The sequence below is a fragment of the Camelina sativa genome, chromosome 17 (genome assembly GCF_000633955.1).
Source record: "Camelina sativa cultivar DH55 chromosome 17, Cs, whole genome shotgun sequence".
NCBI lineage: Eukaryota > Viridiplantae > Streptophyta > Magnoliopsida > Brassicales > Brassicaceae > Camelina > Camelina sativa.
In genome coordinates this window covers 4,699,307-4,716,305 of record NC_025701.1, presented here as the reverse complement: position 1 = coordinate 4,716,305, position 16,999 = coordinate 4,699,307, and the positions used below count along the sequence as shown (strand labels likewise).

The 16,999-nt window shown below is 30.9% G+C and overlaps 3 protein-coding genes and 1 long non-coding RNA gene across 7 annotated transcripts in view; 3 read left to right on the top strand and 1 right to left on the bottom strand.

Moving 5' to 3' along the window:
* The window catches only part of LOC104755318 (uncharacterized protein At1g10890-like), a gene marked incomplete in the record, with an annotated part of 6,215 nt that extends 799 nt beyond the window's left edge, over positions 1–5,416 (bottom strand). Inside the window, 5 exon segments of one of the 2 annotated variants that reach the window (XM_019239684.1) lie at positions 605–824; positions 1,358–1,564; positions 2,426–2,659; positions 2,963–3,126; positions 5,399–5,416. In XM_019239684.1, coding sequence (XP_019095229.1) covers positions 605–824; positions 1,358–1,564; positions 2,426–2,574 — 576 coding nt within the window. 2 annotated transcript variants of the gene reach the window in all.
* LOC109130235 lies at positions 5,517–7,521 on the top strand. The gene is made up of 2 exons (XM_019239686.1): positions 5,517–6,805; positions 6,883–7,521. Exons 1-2 carry the CDS (start codon positions 6,293–6,295, stop codon positions 7,519–7,521), a joined length of 1,152 nt encoding a protein of 383 aa, XP_019095231.1. The 5' UTR covers positions 5,517–6,292.
* On the top strand, positions 7,753–9,383 carry LOC104755319. 3 transcript variants are annotated; one of them, XM_019239303.1, is made up of 5 exons: positions 7,753–7,988; positions 8,100–8,306; positions 8,432–8,557; positions 8,676–8,870; positions 9,017–9,383. In XM_019239303.1, the coding sequence occupies exons 1-5, from the start codon at positions 7,812–7,814 to the stop codon at positions 9,215–9,217; spliced, it is 906 nt and encodes a 301-aa protein (XP_019094848.1). In that variant the 5' UTR covers positions 7,753–7,811; the 3' UTR covers positions 9,218–9,383. The 3 variants fall into 3 exon arrangements, with proteins under 3 accessions (XP_019094848.1, XP_019094849.1, XP_019094850.1); XM_019239304.1 differs by having other exon boundaries at positions 8,965–9,152; XM_019239305.1 differs by having other exon boundaries at positions 8,957–9,152.
* On the top strand, positions 9,975–10,859 carry LOC104755316. The gene is made up of 3 exons (XR_762207.2): positions 9,975–10,159; positions 10,264–10,355; positions 10,562–10,859. It is a non-coding gene; the product is annotated as an uncharacterized LOC104755316 (long non-coding RNA).

Below are 16,999 nucleotides of genomic sequence, written 5' to 3'. Positions count from 1 at the left end.
CGTTCTTCTTCCTCTTCCGCTTTCTTCCTTCGCATCGCTTCTTCTTTCTGTCGTTGCAGCTCCTCGAGCTCCCGATACCGTTCCTCCTCTTTCCTTTGCCTCTCCATTGCTTCTTTTCTCTGAGCTTCTTCCACTCTCTTTAGGTTCTCCTCTGCTATTCTCTCCATCTCTTCTTTCTCTTGTTGCTCTCTTTCCTGCGACAAACACCGCATCACGCCCTGAAAAAAGGCTCTCTCATTTTAACAAGACTCCTTGATGGACAGATTTTACAATACCGAATTTTAATAAGCAATTTGAATTCATTCTAATAAGCCACAAGCAAAGTCTTTTCCAACCATGTCACTGCGTAACAAGGAATCTGACAAGAGCATCATCAATCTAATAAAATGAGAAAATGCCCAACAGTCTCCACCTAGAAAACTAAAGCAGCTCATAGAAATAGGTCTTTTTCCCTTTCGGTCACTCTACTCTAGAAGTGAAGTCACATGACACTCAGCAAGAAAAGAACATTTATGAAAGAATGACCATCAACATGTGGAAGCTTTTCGACCAAAAAAAAAAGATTCTTAGAATTGAGAAGGGCATTAGGGTTTATTCACGTTACCTCTTTTTCTTTAGCCTCGATAAGAGAAGCCTCCTTCTCCTTATCAAGTTGAACCGCGACTTCTTCAATAAGTCTCTTCCGCCCTTCCTCCAGCAGCGTTAGAAGTTCCATTTTGATTTTCTCACACTGTAAGCTTTCTTCGACCTTTCTTCGAATAGCTTCTTCAACCCGTTTCACAGTTTCTTCCTCTATTAGCTTCAGTTCCGCTTCACGTTGTCGCCTGGTAGAAAATATAGTGAAAAGTTAGAGGACACCCACAGCAGATTCAGAATCTTGAATATCACCTGAACTTTCTCATGTCCTGATGTCTTCAATCTTGAAGAGCAAAACCAAAAATTTATTCCAAATCCGAGAAAAATTGGTGAAACTTTTTTTGTAACCACTCCTCCCAACGCCAAGGGTAAATTTGGTGAAGTATTATTTTTTTTATCAGCATAACACAAGCAAACCTTCACCAAGGTTATTCTTGTGCTTTTGACATATTTACATCTCTAACTCAATCATGATCCATGTAATGACTCACGGTAACTCATCAAAATCGAGATAGTATGAACTATCAAATATGAACAAGTCGAAAGATAGCTTATCTTCATAAGCAAAGCCCGTGAGAGAATACCGTGAAACCTGTTGCACTTTGAAGACTAACAATCAAGGACTTCCACACTAGACAGTCTACACTAAAATCACATTTGATAACAAAAACCTTATTTCACCACAACATCCATCTTACTTAAAATTTTTGTATTGATTTACCTTTTTCGCTCTTCCTCTTCTCTTTTAAGTTTTTCTCGATTCCTATGTTTAGCTGACTCGAGGGTTGCGGAAGGAGATCTTTTTGCAGGAGATGGAGTTGAGCTTCTACTCTTTTGTCTTTTGTAACGTTTTGGAGTTGGAGAACGTCTCTTAGGAGTAACAGATCGACTTCGGTGGCGCTTAGGAGAAATAGAACGACTTTTTCGTCTGTACAATACCCCAAATAAAACAGTAAGCAAAAGGTGCAACTAACGAACTACCACACACGTGAAGACGAGCCATCAGGTCGCCTACAATTTCACATAAAGGAAACAAAAGTATGTGCAGTTACCTCATACACTGTAAAGAATTATCAGCTCCAACTTTTATCACACGAAGAAGCTAACGAGACAAGGGATCAATGAAATAACACCAAACAGCTATCCATCAGCAGCTCATTTCCCCTCCCGTGGAACGGGAAGAAATTGAGCTTTTTATAATGGTAAGAGCATGTATCATTTTCCTAACTTTTCAGCCATGTTCTCAACAAATTACTATATTAACTTACCGAGAAAAATGTAATGGTTTTGTCTCTTCATTACTAACAAATACAAACTTCACTTAAAAATAACTTAACAGTTGCTCCTGAAACTGATTCTAACAAAAAATCACGCCATCTAGACATACCACTAGGATATATACTAAAGCAAAAAATCAGTACTCTTAATATTTCAACTTCACTTATGTCTTCACTGATTCAGGCTGCATTGCCTAAAACCGCAACTTTATACACTGCTAACAACAGCCAAATAAAAACAACATATTGCCAAAACGAAACATCACTAAAGGCTTTTACGATAGAGCCAGCAGCATCCAAACATTGCACTCCCTTTGAGGGAAGGGTAGAAATATAAGTGGGAACTTTGATAAAAGCAATTGAGAAAGATGAGATATGCGTACAACTTAACTATGTAAACATTACATATTCTATAAACAAACGGGTTGGACCAATCTTTCTGACAGTTCTATTCGTGTAATAAACCAATGATGATAACAAAGGAAAAGCGAAGAAAACATTACGGGTATCACCTGCTATACGAATAAGAAGAGTATGGAGAAGGACTTCTATCTCTTCTAGTCCTCCTGCTATGCCTATGCCTTACAGGAGACCTTGACTTCTTTCTGCGACGTGAAGGTGATGGAGACGGTGACCTCGATCTTGACAAATCCCTAGGCATCTCTAAAAATCCCTAGAGCAGTATCTTCCTATAGAACAAGTTCAGCTTCAATCTCTGAACTTCCAAGGAAAGATCAGGATTTGTTCTGCAAAATCCAGATACAAAAGCTCAAGTTAACAATTGAAAGAGCCGCTTTCCCAAATCACACGATTAGAAAATATAATCCCACATAGCAAACAAACATAGACCTAGCAGCAATTTCAGATTTAATCCAAGGAACTCATCATCGAGCAGGAAAGTTACTAAATCTGATATCTACTTAATTTCCTTTACGTTTCCTGAAGTAGGGGCTAAATAATAAAACCCTAAGAGGAATAAATCTCTGCATAAAACCAACATTGAAACCATAAAAAGCTTCTGGGGAAAATAGCTGAATCGTGCGACTTACACCGAGAATCGCGTTGTTGTTGGATCGCCGCAAGAGTCAACACGGAGATAGAGGAAGATGGATGTGCAGCAATATTACGCAGGAGGAGAATTCGTCGGATTCGGATTACACAACATATAGAGAGAGCTTTGCTTTTTTAGACGATGAAGCGACGACGACGACAGCTTTTTGTTTTTTTTTTTGTTAAAGAAAAAAAAAGAAGTTGTAATTGGTTGACAAGTCTAATAATTCATTAAGCCATGGACAACAAAGACAAAAGCCTATTGGGCTTAAATATGAGCCCTTTTATATTTGTTAAGTTTTGTTTTTTCTTTTTTTGTATCAATTTTTTTTTTTTTTTTGTTAAGCTTTGTACCAATGTTGTCAAACGTACAAAAGTTTTTAGTGTTTTTTTGATTAGTACAGTAAAACCTGTATAAATTGATAATGTTAAAATCATGATATTTTATTAATTTATAGTATTATCAATTTATAGATATATTTTTTAATTGTTTAAATTTTTAAAAAATTTGAATTGAGATAATTTTAGAAAAATAAGATTATAGTCTTCAAACTGAATTTGTAATATCTAGAAACTATTATTCATAATAAATTATAAATATCATAGACAAATTCATTTATACACATAACATACATACATTCAAATTTATGAATAATAATATCAATTGTTGTATTTTAATAATCTTATCAAAATATCAAAATGTAAATGATACATATATAGAAACTGATTTAAAAAAAAAAAAAATAGTTATTTTTATGACATGTTATAAAATATTTTTATATCATAATTTTAAAATATAACATAACAATTGTTTTATAGATATGAGATTTACGAGAAATATTCTATTATTATATCTATATCTTATTATATAAACTTTAGTTTTCAAAGTTAGTAATTCATATAATTGTAACATGTGTCAAGTATATAGGTAATATTTTGATATGTGTGAAAAAAATTATTTAATAATTATAAGAATATTAAAAAAAATCATAAAAATAAAAGGATTACAATTAATAGTTTTGAAAAGTATATAAAACCAAAAGTAATCTATAATATAGGAAAATTATCTATTAAATTACTAATTTTAATAGGAAAATATGTGCAATTACTAAGGAAAATATTTGCAATTAAATTGCAAATATTTTTTATTATAACCATATAAAATGTTTAATATGTTAAAATTAGTGATTAACATAATATAAGGAAAATAAGATAATCAAAATAAGAAATTAATGTAATTTTCTTAAGTTTTTCAATCGGTAAATGATTTGATAGCGTATTCAATATTATGTTATCATATAAACATTGGTTTTCAAAGTCTGTAAAGTAAGTCAATTTTAACAATTAAAGATCTTTTCATGTGTTATATACAAAAAACTTTGTTTTAACATATTTGTAAATTATAAAAAACTAAAAATTTAAACAATTTAATAAATATAAAAAATAGCTCATCTATGTATATAAAAAATAATACTAATGCTAATTTTAAATTACTTATTCTATATGAAAAAGAATTAAGAAAATTATATAATTAATTACTATTAATTACTATAATACCATAATTAAATAAATTATACTGTCAATTACTAATCCTAAGAGAAAAAAGATTGTAGATACTAACCTTCACATAAAAAAATAAATTTTCTCATAATAACATCTTTGAATATTTTATTAATTTATGATAATGTTAGTATAATTTTATTTGAAATTAGTTGGACAAGTATTAACACTATTACGTATGAGATTACAAAATATAAAACAAATATATTTAAGATATTGTTACTTTTTCAATTATGAGATAAAATTAGTTTTCAGTTTTTCTTTGAGAATTATGTTTTATTAATTTTTATTTTTTAAAAAAATATTAAGTAAGATATAAATTTGATACAGTGCACTTTTTTTATATGAAAACTATAAATGTTACTCATTGGGAATGAGTGCATAGAATTAAAATCTAATTTTATTATCATGTAATATATTAAGAAATTGTATTGCAAGATGGAATGAGTGAACTCTAAATTCGGTTAAAAAAAATCAAATGAAATAAAATTAATATTTTGAATACAACTTAAAAATTCACATATTTTTGGTATATCCGTGTTAATACGCTGGTCTAATCTAATATATATATATATATAGGAGAAGCATACATTATTATATCTACATATATATATATATATGTAAACTTATATTATTATATTTACATATATATATATATATGTGTAAACTTACATAGTTATTAATTTATGATATTATTGAGACTATATTTTACACACTGATTTTTTGTAAAAAAAAATCTTTTATTATCTTATCGAATTTTATTATTTTTTATATTGTTCTGACTCAGGATCAACAAAATTTATTAATTTAGTGTTTATTAATTTATAGAGTATATAGATTAATATATAGAGGTTTTATTGTATAGAGAGATTTACCTTATAGTTAAATGTGCATCTTTCTTGGCTGTGTGAAAGCACCTTGTATTTTGAAGCCTATTTCATCCCATTCTCAAATCTCATAAGTCACAATTATTAATTTGTTATTATGTTGCATACTGAAGAGTGAAGAAGATGATGTAAAAATACCACAACCAATACACCAATTATGTTTTTGCCCACTTTCTTATTAGTTGCTACCCTTGCTAATATATATTGGCGGAGGCCTAGACACGAGGAGGAAGAACAAATTATGAGGTAATTAGAAGAAAAAAAAACACATAACGTCTGGCTTATTTGGTTAAACTTCTACTTAACGTTTTAACTTATTTTTACTATATAACTATGCTTTAACATTGGCGCAAATTTCATGCTCTTTAATTATTTCTGTTTTTTTACTTGACAAAAGTCACAAAATCACGTTTCACTAAAACCCACAATTCTCATGCAGTCATGCATATATGATATATAGTTCATCTCACACTACGCATGCATCACACAAACATGATCATGCTGCCTAGCTAGGTTTAGGAAAGATATATACTAAATCCTGAGTGTGAAACACTTTTCCTTGTTTTTTAGATAACATCTTAAAATATGTTGTCTTGTATTCTGCTATTCACCGCAATCAACATATCAACATAATTAATTGTGGAAACTTTCGATCCCTATTTTATGCCTAATTTGTGGCCAAAACGGTTATCTTATTTAAAATTGTACTAAGCACCACTTTTTAGTTTTTCACACACAAACATTCGTACGCACAAGACATATATAATTTATATACACACTATTACACACACGAAAGAAAAGAGGACTTTAATTAAACGACGTACCTAGAGCAAAGCTAAGAACGAAGAGAGTATATACTTGTTAATATACGCAAAACTAAAAATGAAAAAGCAAAAGATCGCAACCGTTGTCCAAGAACTCAACTTACGGATGAAAAAAGAACCGATTAGTCTCCGATACGTTCAAATCCTCGGCACCGTGGTCTTCTTCACATCCGTCTCCTCTCTCGTCATCCTCCTCGTTCTTTACCTTAACCAACGTCTCCAAACATCACTCTTCTTGGTCGAAGAACATCACACTCTCACCTTAAATCCACTAACTTCCCCTCGCTCTCATCCTCCTTATCCTTCTCCTCGCAGCTCTAGTAGTGATATTACAGACGAAGAACTGATGCGGCGAGCAGCTATGGCGCCACGCAGCGCCATCATGAACGGAACTCATCCAAAAGTAGCGTTCATGTTTTTGACAAGGTGGAATTTGCCGTTGTCCCCTCTTTGGGAAATGTTCTTCAAAGGACACGAAGGGTTTTATTCCATTTACGTTCATACCTCGCCAGAGTTCACTGAGGAGCCGCCCGAATCTTCCGTGTTTTACAAGAAACGCATCCCAAGCAAGGTATGTATTTACATTCTTTAATTAGGTTTTGTTGCCTTGTTGGTTAGCATGTTGAGATAGTTTGGAAATGTTTGTAGGCAGTTGAGTGGGGGAGATCGTCGATGATGGACGCAGAGAAGCGTCTTTTATCTCACGCGTATCTAGAACCTTCCAACGCACGTTTCGTCCTCCTCTCCGAGACTTGCATCCCTCTCTTCAACTTCACCACTGTCTACACTTACCTAACGCGCTCCACACGCTCTTTCCTCGGCTCGTTTGACGACCCAAGGCCCATGGGACGAGGCCGTTACACACCCAAGATGCTCCCACACGTGTCGCTTTCTGATTGGCGGAAAGGAAACCAGTGGTTCGAGGTCTCGCGTAGAGTCGCCGCCGAGATCGTCTCCGATCGGCGGTACTACGGCGTGTTTAAGGATCACTGCCGCCCGCCGTGTTACATCGGTGAGCATTATCTTCCGACTTTGGTTAACAAGATATGTCCGGAGATGAACTGGAACCGGACCGTGACGTGGGTGGATTGGTCGAGGGGTGGGTCACATCCAGCGAGGTTCGTGAGGAAAGATATCCGGGTCGGGTTTATGGATAGGATCCGGTTCGGGTCGAATTGTAGCTACGATGGTGAGGTGACGAATGTGTGTTTTCTATTCGGGAGGAAGTTTCATGTGAGCACCCTCGAGCCTCTCATGAACATTGCTCCATATTTATTTGGACTTTAATTAAGACTTATTCAATATTTCTTTCCAAAATATATAAAGACAATTATTGACCAACAAAAAACTTTAAAATTCGAGTGGCTGAATTAAACTAAGAAAACAAAAAGGTGGCAAAATGGTCAACTTTCTTGGAGTGCAAACCAAGTTCTGAATAAGAGAATTTTAAAATTGTATAGAGAGAGACAACAAGTTTATATTCAGAGTCTCAACTCTCAAGTAAGCAACTGTCTTCCATTTGTAAACCTTTATCTAAAACACTTCTTCTATTCTTTATATTTCTTGAGGCTATAGCTATGGAGGTTGCATATACTGGAAGGAAAAAAGCTAGTCGAAATGTAGGACATCAAGATCTTGTTGGACTCAAGAAGAGTCGATATCACTATGAAAAGTCAATAGAAGAGAATGAGAAGATGGTAGAGGAGATGCGACAACAAATGCTTCAGATCGAGAAACAACTCATAAAGAAAACAGTATGTTTTTGTTGTGTAAATTTATCTCTCTCTCTGACTACATATATATATATATATATATTATTGTGGGTCGAAATAACTAAGCTTGTGAATGTTTACGCGCAAGCACAGCTTGTTCGTGAACAGTACATCTCAGGACTAGAAAACAATTTGCGTCATAGATGGAGACTCATCGAGGATGACAGGCTGATGGTGAACTTTCCGAATTGCCCTAAGAAGATGGAGCTAGACAAACTAACTTTTACTAATAACGCGTATCGTGACAAGAAGGCGGCTGTTATATCATTTTCGTCCGGGGAACGAGAAATTAATATCCATGTTAGAAACCGCTAATATCCCTTATCACATATATATATATATATATATATATATATACCCTCTGTTTTGATTTATGATATCAAAATTTTATGCAAACATATGCATTTTATTTTACTATGTTACAGAACCTAAACCATCAGATGTTACACAAGGCGCATGGCATGGATGGTGAGAGACGCCTTCTTAAGATGCTGAATCCAAATAAGGATACCGAATATTCTGTTATTTCGCTTGCACAAGTTAAAGAACAAGTTAAGTACTGTAACCATACTTTCTGCAACCTTCTAAAATTTGATACTACATATATATCAGAATTATGATTCAAAATTGAAATGTGGGTTGTGATTGATGTGTTTTCCCGTACAACAGATGAGGAAGTTATATTGTTCAATGAAATGGCCATATTTGAGTAGCACAAGCACGAGCACAATCGATGAAGAAACATATGAGAGAAAGCTAAGGGAACTTGAATGTGAGAGAGATCAAGTGTTTGTTAATGCTCCTTCTAAAGCCTCTCTATGGAAATTATTACCTTCTACCAAGGACTTACGCAACCAGATCAAGGTCTGACCAGTTTTCTTAATTCCAATTTTTTTATGTGTTTGAAAAATAAAAGGTTTGGTTATGAGATCTAACACATATTATATTAGAACCAAAGTTCAATCGGTTCAGTTATGATCTAGCCGTTATTTTTCTGTAAATTATATAAGGCTATGGAGGCAGAAGATGTAGAAAAGAGGAAAAAGGTATTGGAAAGAAGAAAGAAGATAGAGTCAAGGGAAAGAAAGATAAAGAAGTCAGAGAATGATATCAAGTCTATGAGAAAGATGATAGATCGGATTCACATCAGAGAGCAGAAAGCTTTGGAAACCATTTCACATGAAAGGACTTGTTTAGAGACAATCACATAGTTAGTTTATTGACTTATTTAATAGGTTTCAAACAAATCTTCTATATATTATAGTAGTAGATATTTCTAAATATACCAAATCATCTCATAATTTCTCCAAAAATCTTGTACGATCATATATATTCTATCTATAGATAGATGTAATAAATATATTAGATGACACATAATTGCCGCCTCTGATCATCTAGCCACTTCCCCTCACATGCCATTAATGGACCTATGTGGTGCTGATAGTAACGTACAACCATGACGACGTCTGAGAAGATCTTACTCTAAAACAATTAAAACATAAACTTGCACTTGTGAATTCGTAATTTTATATAAATAAACATTTTGGAGCAATACACGTTATGTCCTTTTTGATTTCCCTGTATATTTTCCACATTTATGCTCATAAAATCAACTCATATCCATCGATCGGTCCCCAATTTTTCAATGATAAGTCAATTTTTTCTTCCTTATGATAACCAATGTGGTCCAATAAGACAAGTGAATAGGGTCCATTTAGGGCTAGCGTACGTGGTACATCGCATGTTCACTATCACTTATGAGCGCATGCAAGTGAAACCTTTCGCCACTTTTGAGGGGCTGCTGACGTCATAAAATATTAAAAGAAAAAAGAAAAAAACAATCAACGGTTCAGATAATAAAATAAATAAATCGATGGTTGAGATTAGTCACTAACTCTTCTTCCTTCTAAACAGTTGCGTCGTTTTAAGTCTTCTCCCATCTCTAGGATGTCAACTTATGCGATTTATGTCTTCTCGCATCCATTGGTTTCTATACGTATAGAATTCTAAATTTTGGCGTATGATGTGATGTATAGTTTTCTTAACAAAAATTATATTTTCAGTCCCGATATCTCTTTTTAATTAGTTTTGGCATAGGTGTGTCTGGTTTTCATAATTTGCTTACGTCTCCGACCATATGGTGCTATATATTGGTATCTTTTCTTAATTCGCTATTAGAAATTGTCTTTATTGTTGATCATTATCAATCGAAATACATACGAAGCTGCTTCTCTCTTGGTTTATTTACTGTATCCAGAAAATACTAAATACCACTTGTCGAAGGAAGGTTGAAGATTGGGATTAGAGTAGATGGCTGGATTGAGTTTCGTTTCCCCTTCACTTTGATACGTAATTTCTCTTTTCACATATTACTGATTCACAAATCATAATCAATATTCCGGTTTCTAATGATATTCCACTTTAATTTTTGTTTTTTGTTTTTGTTTTTGTATGTTTGTGATGTTACACCTTGCTACCATCGTTTGAATGTACATTTTGCCGTCGCACAAATCTCTCGTCATCTTTCTCATGGAATACAGTTTATCTTGTTGCAGGTGACTGTTTTTAGATGACGTCCTTCCATTTGTTGAGAAGGTAAATCCTTAACAGGCGCCAATGTCATCGTTCTATTCATTTTGATGGTACATCGCTTTCATATAACGGTCTTTGTGATGAACATTATGACATTGAAACCTAAATATAATTAGAAGATTCTGTATTCAACACTTTCTCATTGCGATACGTTTATATGACTACACACGGAGATACTCATACTAATTATTAATTAATGTATTATATTGTTCAATTTGATTTATATCCACAAGAAGGGAATGTCACTTGATCTATTTTATTTTGACCGATCTTATACGTTCATCATATTTGTTTCGGAACAATAGGCATAATACCTCCGTAAAGAGAAAATTTAACCAATATACATATTGACTTATTGAGGAAGAATATAAAAACTCCTTTACTTCGTTGCAGATCCTTATTCTTGTATCCTTGCGTATGGCATAAACTCCACTCCCTGCAAAGATGGCTTTTTCAGATTATCCCGAATGATTTCACATTTCAGTTATCTAGCTTTCTTTCAGAAAGATAATTCAGCAATGGAGTGATTATCAATCCTTTAGATATCAAACTTTTTTGTAGCATGAGTAAAACGAACCACTAATCATTGAACTTTGATTAATGCTATATTTATACAGATGGCTATGTTTCCTTAACCTAACAAATGCCTATAGTTTTGTAGCAAGTAGCAACATATATAAAACCTCTGTTAATGTTATTCTATTTCTTTTTTTAATATGTGTGCTGTTTTGTGTTTTTTTTCTTTCTAAACCGTGTTCTGTTTTGTTTATGTATTTCGATCATGGATGCTTCTTTATCAGATTAAGAAAGTCATCTAATAGTAAGAAAATTGTCTGTTAATGATAAATTCATAGATATTAAAAGTTCAGTCAGTCGAATGGTCTCAAATATTGGTTTGGGAGTTGGATTAACACAAAATTATGTTGGGTTAACTATATATATATATTACTATATTAGTACACAAAAAGACAAAAGTAGTTGAAAAATGAAATTTAAAATACTAATTTTATATATTAACTTTCTTACACAACGATGAATTAAAGTAAACAAAGAATCAGCAACATTAACTTCCTACAACCCATCACTTTCTTAAGGCTGTCCATTGGATACATATGATCTAGGTTAGTTACCATTAATCCTAATATGTAGAAGCGTTCCAAAGAAGAAAAAGATAGACGTACAAGTCAAGTTACAAAGAAAATAGCCTCCAAAAATAACTAACTTGCTATAAATATGGCTTTTTAATCTGGATATACAATTTTTTTAACTTAGATATTCACTCGTGATACACCGCGAGGTTAAATTTGTTTTAAAAACGCCAAACATATTTTGTTTAGCAGTAACTAATGTTTTGTATTTTGTAAAGGGGCATTCTCAAAAATGCCCCTTTTTCCATACCCCTTTTTAAAAATACCCTTTCATCTTGATCATTTTTAAAACTACCCCTCTTTATATACAAAATGACCAAATTACCCTTTTTTGAGTGACAGCAAGAATGTACAGTCATCAAAATCGAAAATATTTTCCCGCCAAAATTTTTTTTTTCCCGCCAAAATCGAAAAAAAAAAATTCCCGCCAAAATCGAAAATTTCCCGCCAAAATCGAAAATTTTTCCCGCCAAAAATATTAAAATTTATACCTTTTAAAAACCTTGTAAACACTTTTAAAAGTTTTTTAAAAGCGTTTAAAAGCATTTACAAGGTTTTTAAGCACATTGTAAACGCTTTTAAAAACCTTGTAAATGCTTTTAAAAGGTTTTTAAAAATCTTTTTAAAAACCATTTGAAAACCTTTTAAAAACCTTTTAAAACATTTTAAAAATCTTGTAAAAGCGTTTACAAATTGTTTAAAAAACCTTTTAAAACTCTTTAAAAGCCTTTACAAGGTGTAAATTTTAAAAACCTTATAAAACCTTTTAAAAACCTTGTAAATTTTTTTTGGCGAGAAAAATTTTGGCGGGAAAATTTTTTTGTCAAAATTTTTTATCTTTTGACAAAAAAAATTTTGGCGGGAAAATTTTTTCGAAAAATTTTTGGCGGGAAAATTTTTTCGAAAAGTTTTTGGCAGGAAAATTTTTTCGAAAAATTTTTGGCGGGAAAATATGTCGGAAATTTTTTGGCGGGAAAATTTTGTTTTTCTTTTTATTGAATAAAATAATTTTCATCTAAGGGTAAAATGGTCATTAAAAGTTAAAAGAGGGCAAAAGTAAAAATGGCCAGAAAAGAGGGTATTTTTGAAAAGGGGTATATCAAAAGAGGCATTTTTAACAAATTCTATTTTGTAAATATACAATATTTTGCATCTATATATTATGTAGTGTCCAATTTCTATGTTTTAGGTGTATATCCTGTATTGTTTTATAATATAGAAACAATATCATACAGTTCCTTAAATATTTAAATACTTTAGTATATATAGTTTTTGTGTGCAATGAAAATAAAACTCAGTTAGTTTTTATATGAACTATACTAATTGTTTACTTTTATAAACTTTAATTATTAATGTGGATTAAAAATATGTGTGTTTAATATGTTATGTAGAGCATATCTCACCTTTGGTAAATATAAAATATTCATCATTTCCTAAAAAGTGTATAGCGTTCATTTACAGAGTTACTAATTTACCGATTTTTAAGCTGAACCATAAAAACAATTTGAGACCAAGAAATTATATTGATTTTATGGAGATTTAATTTTTATGAATTTATCACTATTTTAAGTTTAATTTATATACATGGTTTAAAATGTGGAGTAAATTCATAGAATTGGAGGGAGAAGATCTTTGAGATAGAATTTTAAAATTAAATGTGTAGAATAATTACATGTAAATCGTGATTAGGTTGTTTCTAAAATCGGTAGAGTTAGAGATATTAGGGAGATTGGTCGCAAATATTGGTTGTGATATTTGTTATTATGGAAAATAATTTATTTGTTTAGAGAATATTTATTGATTAGTTGTTAGGTTGTTTCCAAAAAGTGGGAAGTTAGAGATTTGTGAAAAAGGAATATAGCAAATCTCGTAGCAATCTGGTTTTGTAATATTTTGTTTTTATTTTTCATTTTTAAAAATACAATGGCATGATTGTAAATAGGTTTGAACTTCAGTATTTATTTCATAAATGTCTTCAAAAAAAAAAATATATATATATATATATATAATTAACAAAATGGTTCAATTTAACGTAGGTAAACAACCTAAATCATCAACAAAAAAAACAAAAGAAAACAATTAATAAGATGTGAGGGTTGTGATGTATAAGTATGGCCAAGGAAAGTACAGCAAAGGATCGGATCAAAACTCACAAGAATATGTTGCCTACAAGATCTTATCAAGTTGCCTACAATTCAAGAACCGTCGCTTGCGTTGAAATTTTTTTTGTCTCATCTATCTTTCCTAATTTTGAAAGTGAGAGAAAAAAAACATCCACAAGCATAAGTAAAATTTCATATATGGTTAAAAATAATGTTCTTAGTAAATCATCCTCCAAAAAGGCTCACTTTTGTGTGTGACTACATAAAATATTATATAATTGAAATGAAATTAACTTTGATTGTTTCACCAACATAAAGCAATATATAGCAAGTAAGTGAAAATGATCAAATTGATTGAGCACAAAAAAAAAAATTTAGGATGTATTACAAATATTAGATTTTAATTCAGGATTTCACCTCCAAGTCGCTTTCCTAGTAGTCAATAATACTAAAATAGCAGTAATTGTAATCGCTAAAATTTTTTACTTTTGGCTTACAAATTGTAGGTTGTTTTGGTGCTGGAATTATCATAAGCACTTATGGAAAGATTCTGACGTGTGCACACACCGTGTACCACGACATAGAGGCACTCAGATTTGATCCACATCCACAATATGGGGAAAAACTTCAAAAGGTAAATCAACTGTTAATAATAAACATACAGTATATTATTATTTAACTCAGGTAACGATATCAATATTGAATAGTATTGATCATAATATATAATTTATATAATTAATTAATCTTTTATTAAACTTAGGTGACTATTCTTTTGTCCAACGGCAAAGAATGCTCCGGAGTAGTTTCTTTTTTCGATGCTGATAAAGATTTGGCCGTCATTGATGTCTATAATGACCATGATATTAAATTTAACCCTGCGACATTTGGGATTTCCAAACACTTGGCGTTGGGTGATTTTGTTCTAGCGGTGGGCTATCCAAATTGCATGAGACATCCCTTATTTATGGGAATAGTAAGGTAAATATATTTAATTTATTTTAATATGTTTTTTAAATGGCACTTGCTAAATCCACTCTTAATATTTTGTCACAACCCCAAGTTCGGTTAACCGACTCGGTCAGGAGATCCACCTGATGGAAAGTTCACTCGACACATTCATCCAAACCGACTGTGCTTTAAACCCGGTCTATTTCTTAACATTAAAAAGTTGCTTTTTAAAAATTATTGTTAGATTACATTCATCGTTTAGGTTGATGTTGCATAAATTTGTTTCATCTAACTTTAATTCATTAGTGAATGCACAAGGTCAAGTTATAGGCATGGTTTGCCATACTTGTATTGATGGGCCAGGCATTGGGTTTGCAATGCCCAGCGATAGCTTTTGTGAAGTGGTCAGAAAAAAATTTGTTACTAGATTAACATAATTATTACTAGGTTAAACCCGCACTACGCCGCGGGATACTTTTGGTAACTACTTTCAGATATATCGAATTATTAAAAAATATTTTTTTTGGAATTGGATTAATTGTAAAACTATGGTTTATCTAATAGTAAAATATAAAAATGCACTAATAAAATAAAAAATAAAGAAATCTCAAATTTAGGATGATTTATAAATGTTTACTTTTAAATCGAGTAGACTTAATTATATAAATAGCCTAACTAACCCTAATGTATGTTCTTTTTTTCTTTTCTTTACCTTTGGTGAGAGATATATTAGTGTAGTTTGAATTTGTGGTGTTTGTTTTTGTATTTTATACAAATTTAACAACATAATTGTTATATAGTATTTTTATTGTTATAAAATTTATTATTTGTAAAAGTACATAGACATATTTTTACTTTAGTCTTGTTTTGTGTATATTATTTAATATTATTAGGGACATTTACAAATACCATTTTTTCATTACCCTTTTGCAAAAATAACTCTTGTTGTCCATTTTTGATAATACATTTATTCAATATACAAAATAACTAAATTCTAAACTCTAAACTCCAAATATTAAATCCTACCCTTTAAAACTATATCCTAAGGTAAAACAGAGAATCCAAACCTATAAAGAAAATTATACAAATCAATTTAACACATTGTAATTATGCAAAAAAAGGACAAAAATGATATTGACCAAAAAATGGTGTTTTTGAAAAATGGTATTTGTATTACTAACAATTTCTCATATTATTAGCAGAGCGATTAGGTTAATTGTCAAAGTATTTTTTTAGTCACTGATTTTAAACTATAATATAAAACCTTCAATTTTGGAACTTATATATTGTTCAATTATCATTAGTTGGTGTTCTTATATATAAAATCACTATCAACACTAATCTCAAACTTTATTTTATTTACTTGTTGTAGGAGATATATTAGTGTAGCTTGATTTTATGGTGTATTATTTTGTAGTTTATACAAATTTAATCACATAATTTTTATATAGTTTTTTTGGTTCTTAGAGAAGTTATTTATTTCCTTCTTTTTGTTCTTTTTAAAGAATCTAATTGTTTTGTTATGTTTTGTTTGATAATAATTCCATGTAAGTCAATATACACATACTTAGTTTTACTTTAGTTTGGTTTTGTGTTATTCGTGGTTATTCTTAATTTATATTCTATTTGTATTATATTATTACTTTTTGTATTATATTTATATTTTACTAATATGAATTGATTGCTTTTATTATTATACTTGGTTAACATTAGTATATTTTAAAAAGTTGTAAATAATTTATTAATTTATTTTAAATTTAAGCTATAATTTTAAACCTTTGTTTTTGAAAAATATTGATATGACATACAATAATTAATATACTTGTTTGATATTATTATATTTTTGAAAGTTGTAAATGATTTATTAATTTAGTTTAAATTTAGGCTATAAATTTAAAAATTTGTTATTGAAAATTATTGATGATGTTTATTATTTTTTATAATTTAATTGGTTACACAATTTAAATGATGTGTTAGTTTCTAAAAATCTGGAAAAACTGATTTAGGGGGTGTTATTGGAGAGGTAATTTATAAATCCATATGGAATTGTAAATTCTAGAAATCAAAATACATGGATTTTGAAATAACATGTTTTATCCTTGGATTTGAATCCTTCTATTTTACACTTTCAAATCCATTCAAATCCATTTAAAACATAATGTGGATTTTGAAATCCAAAAACAAATCATTGAATGAATAACAT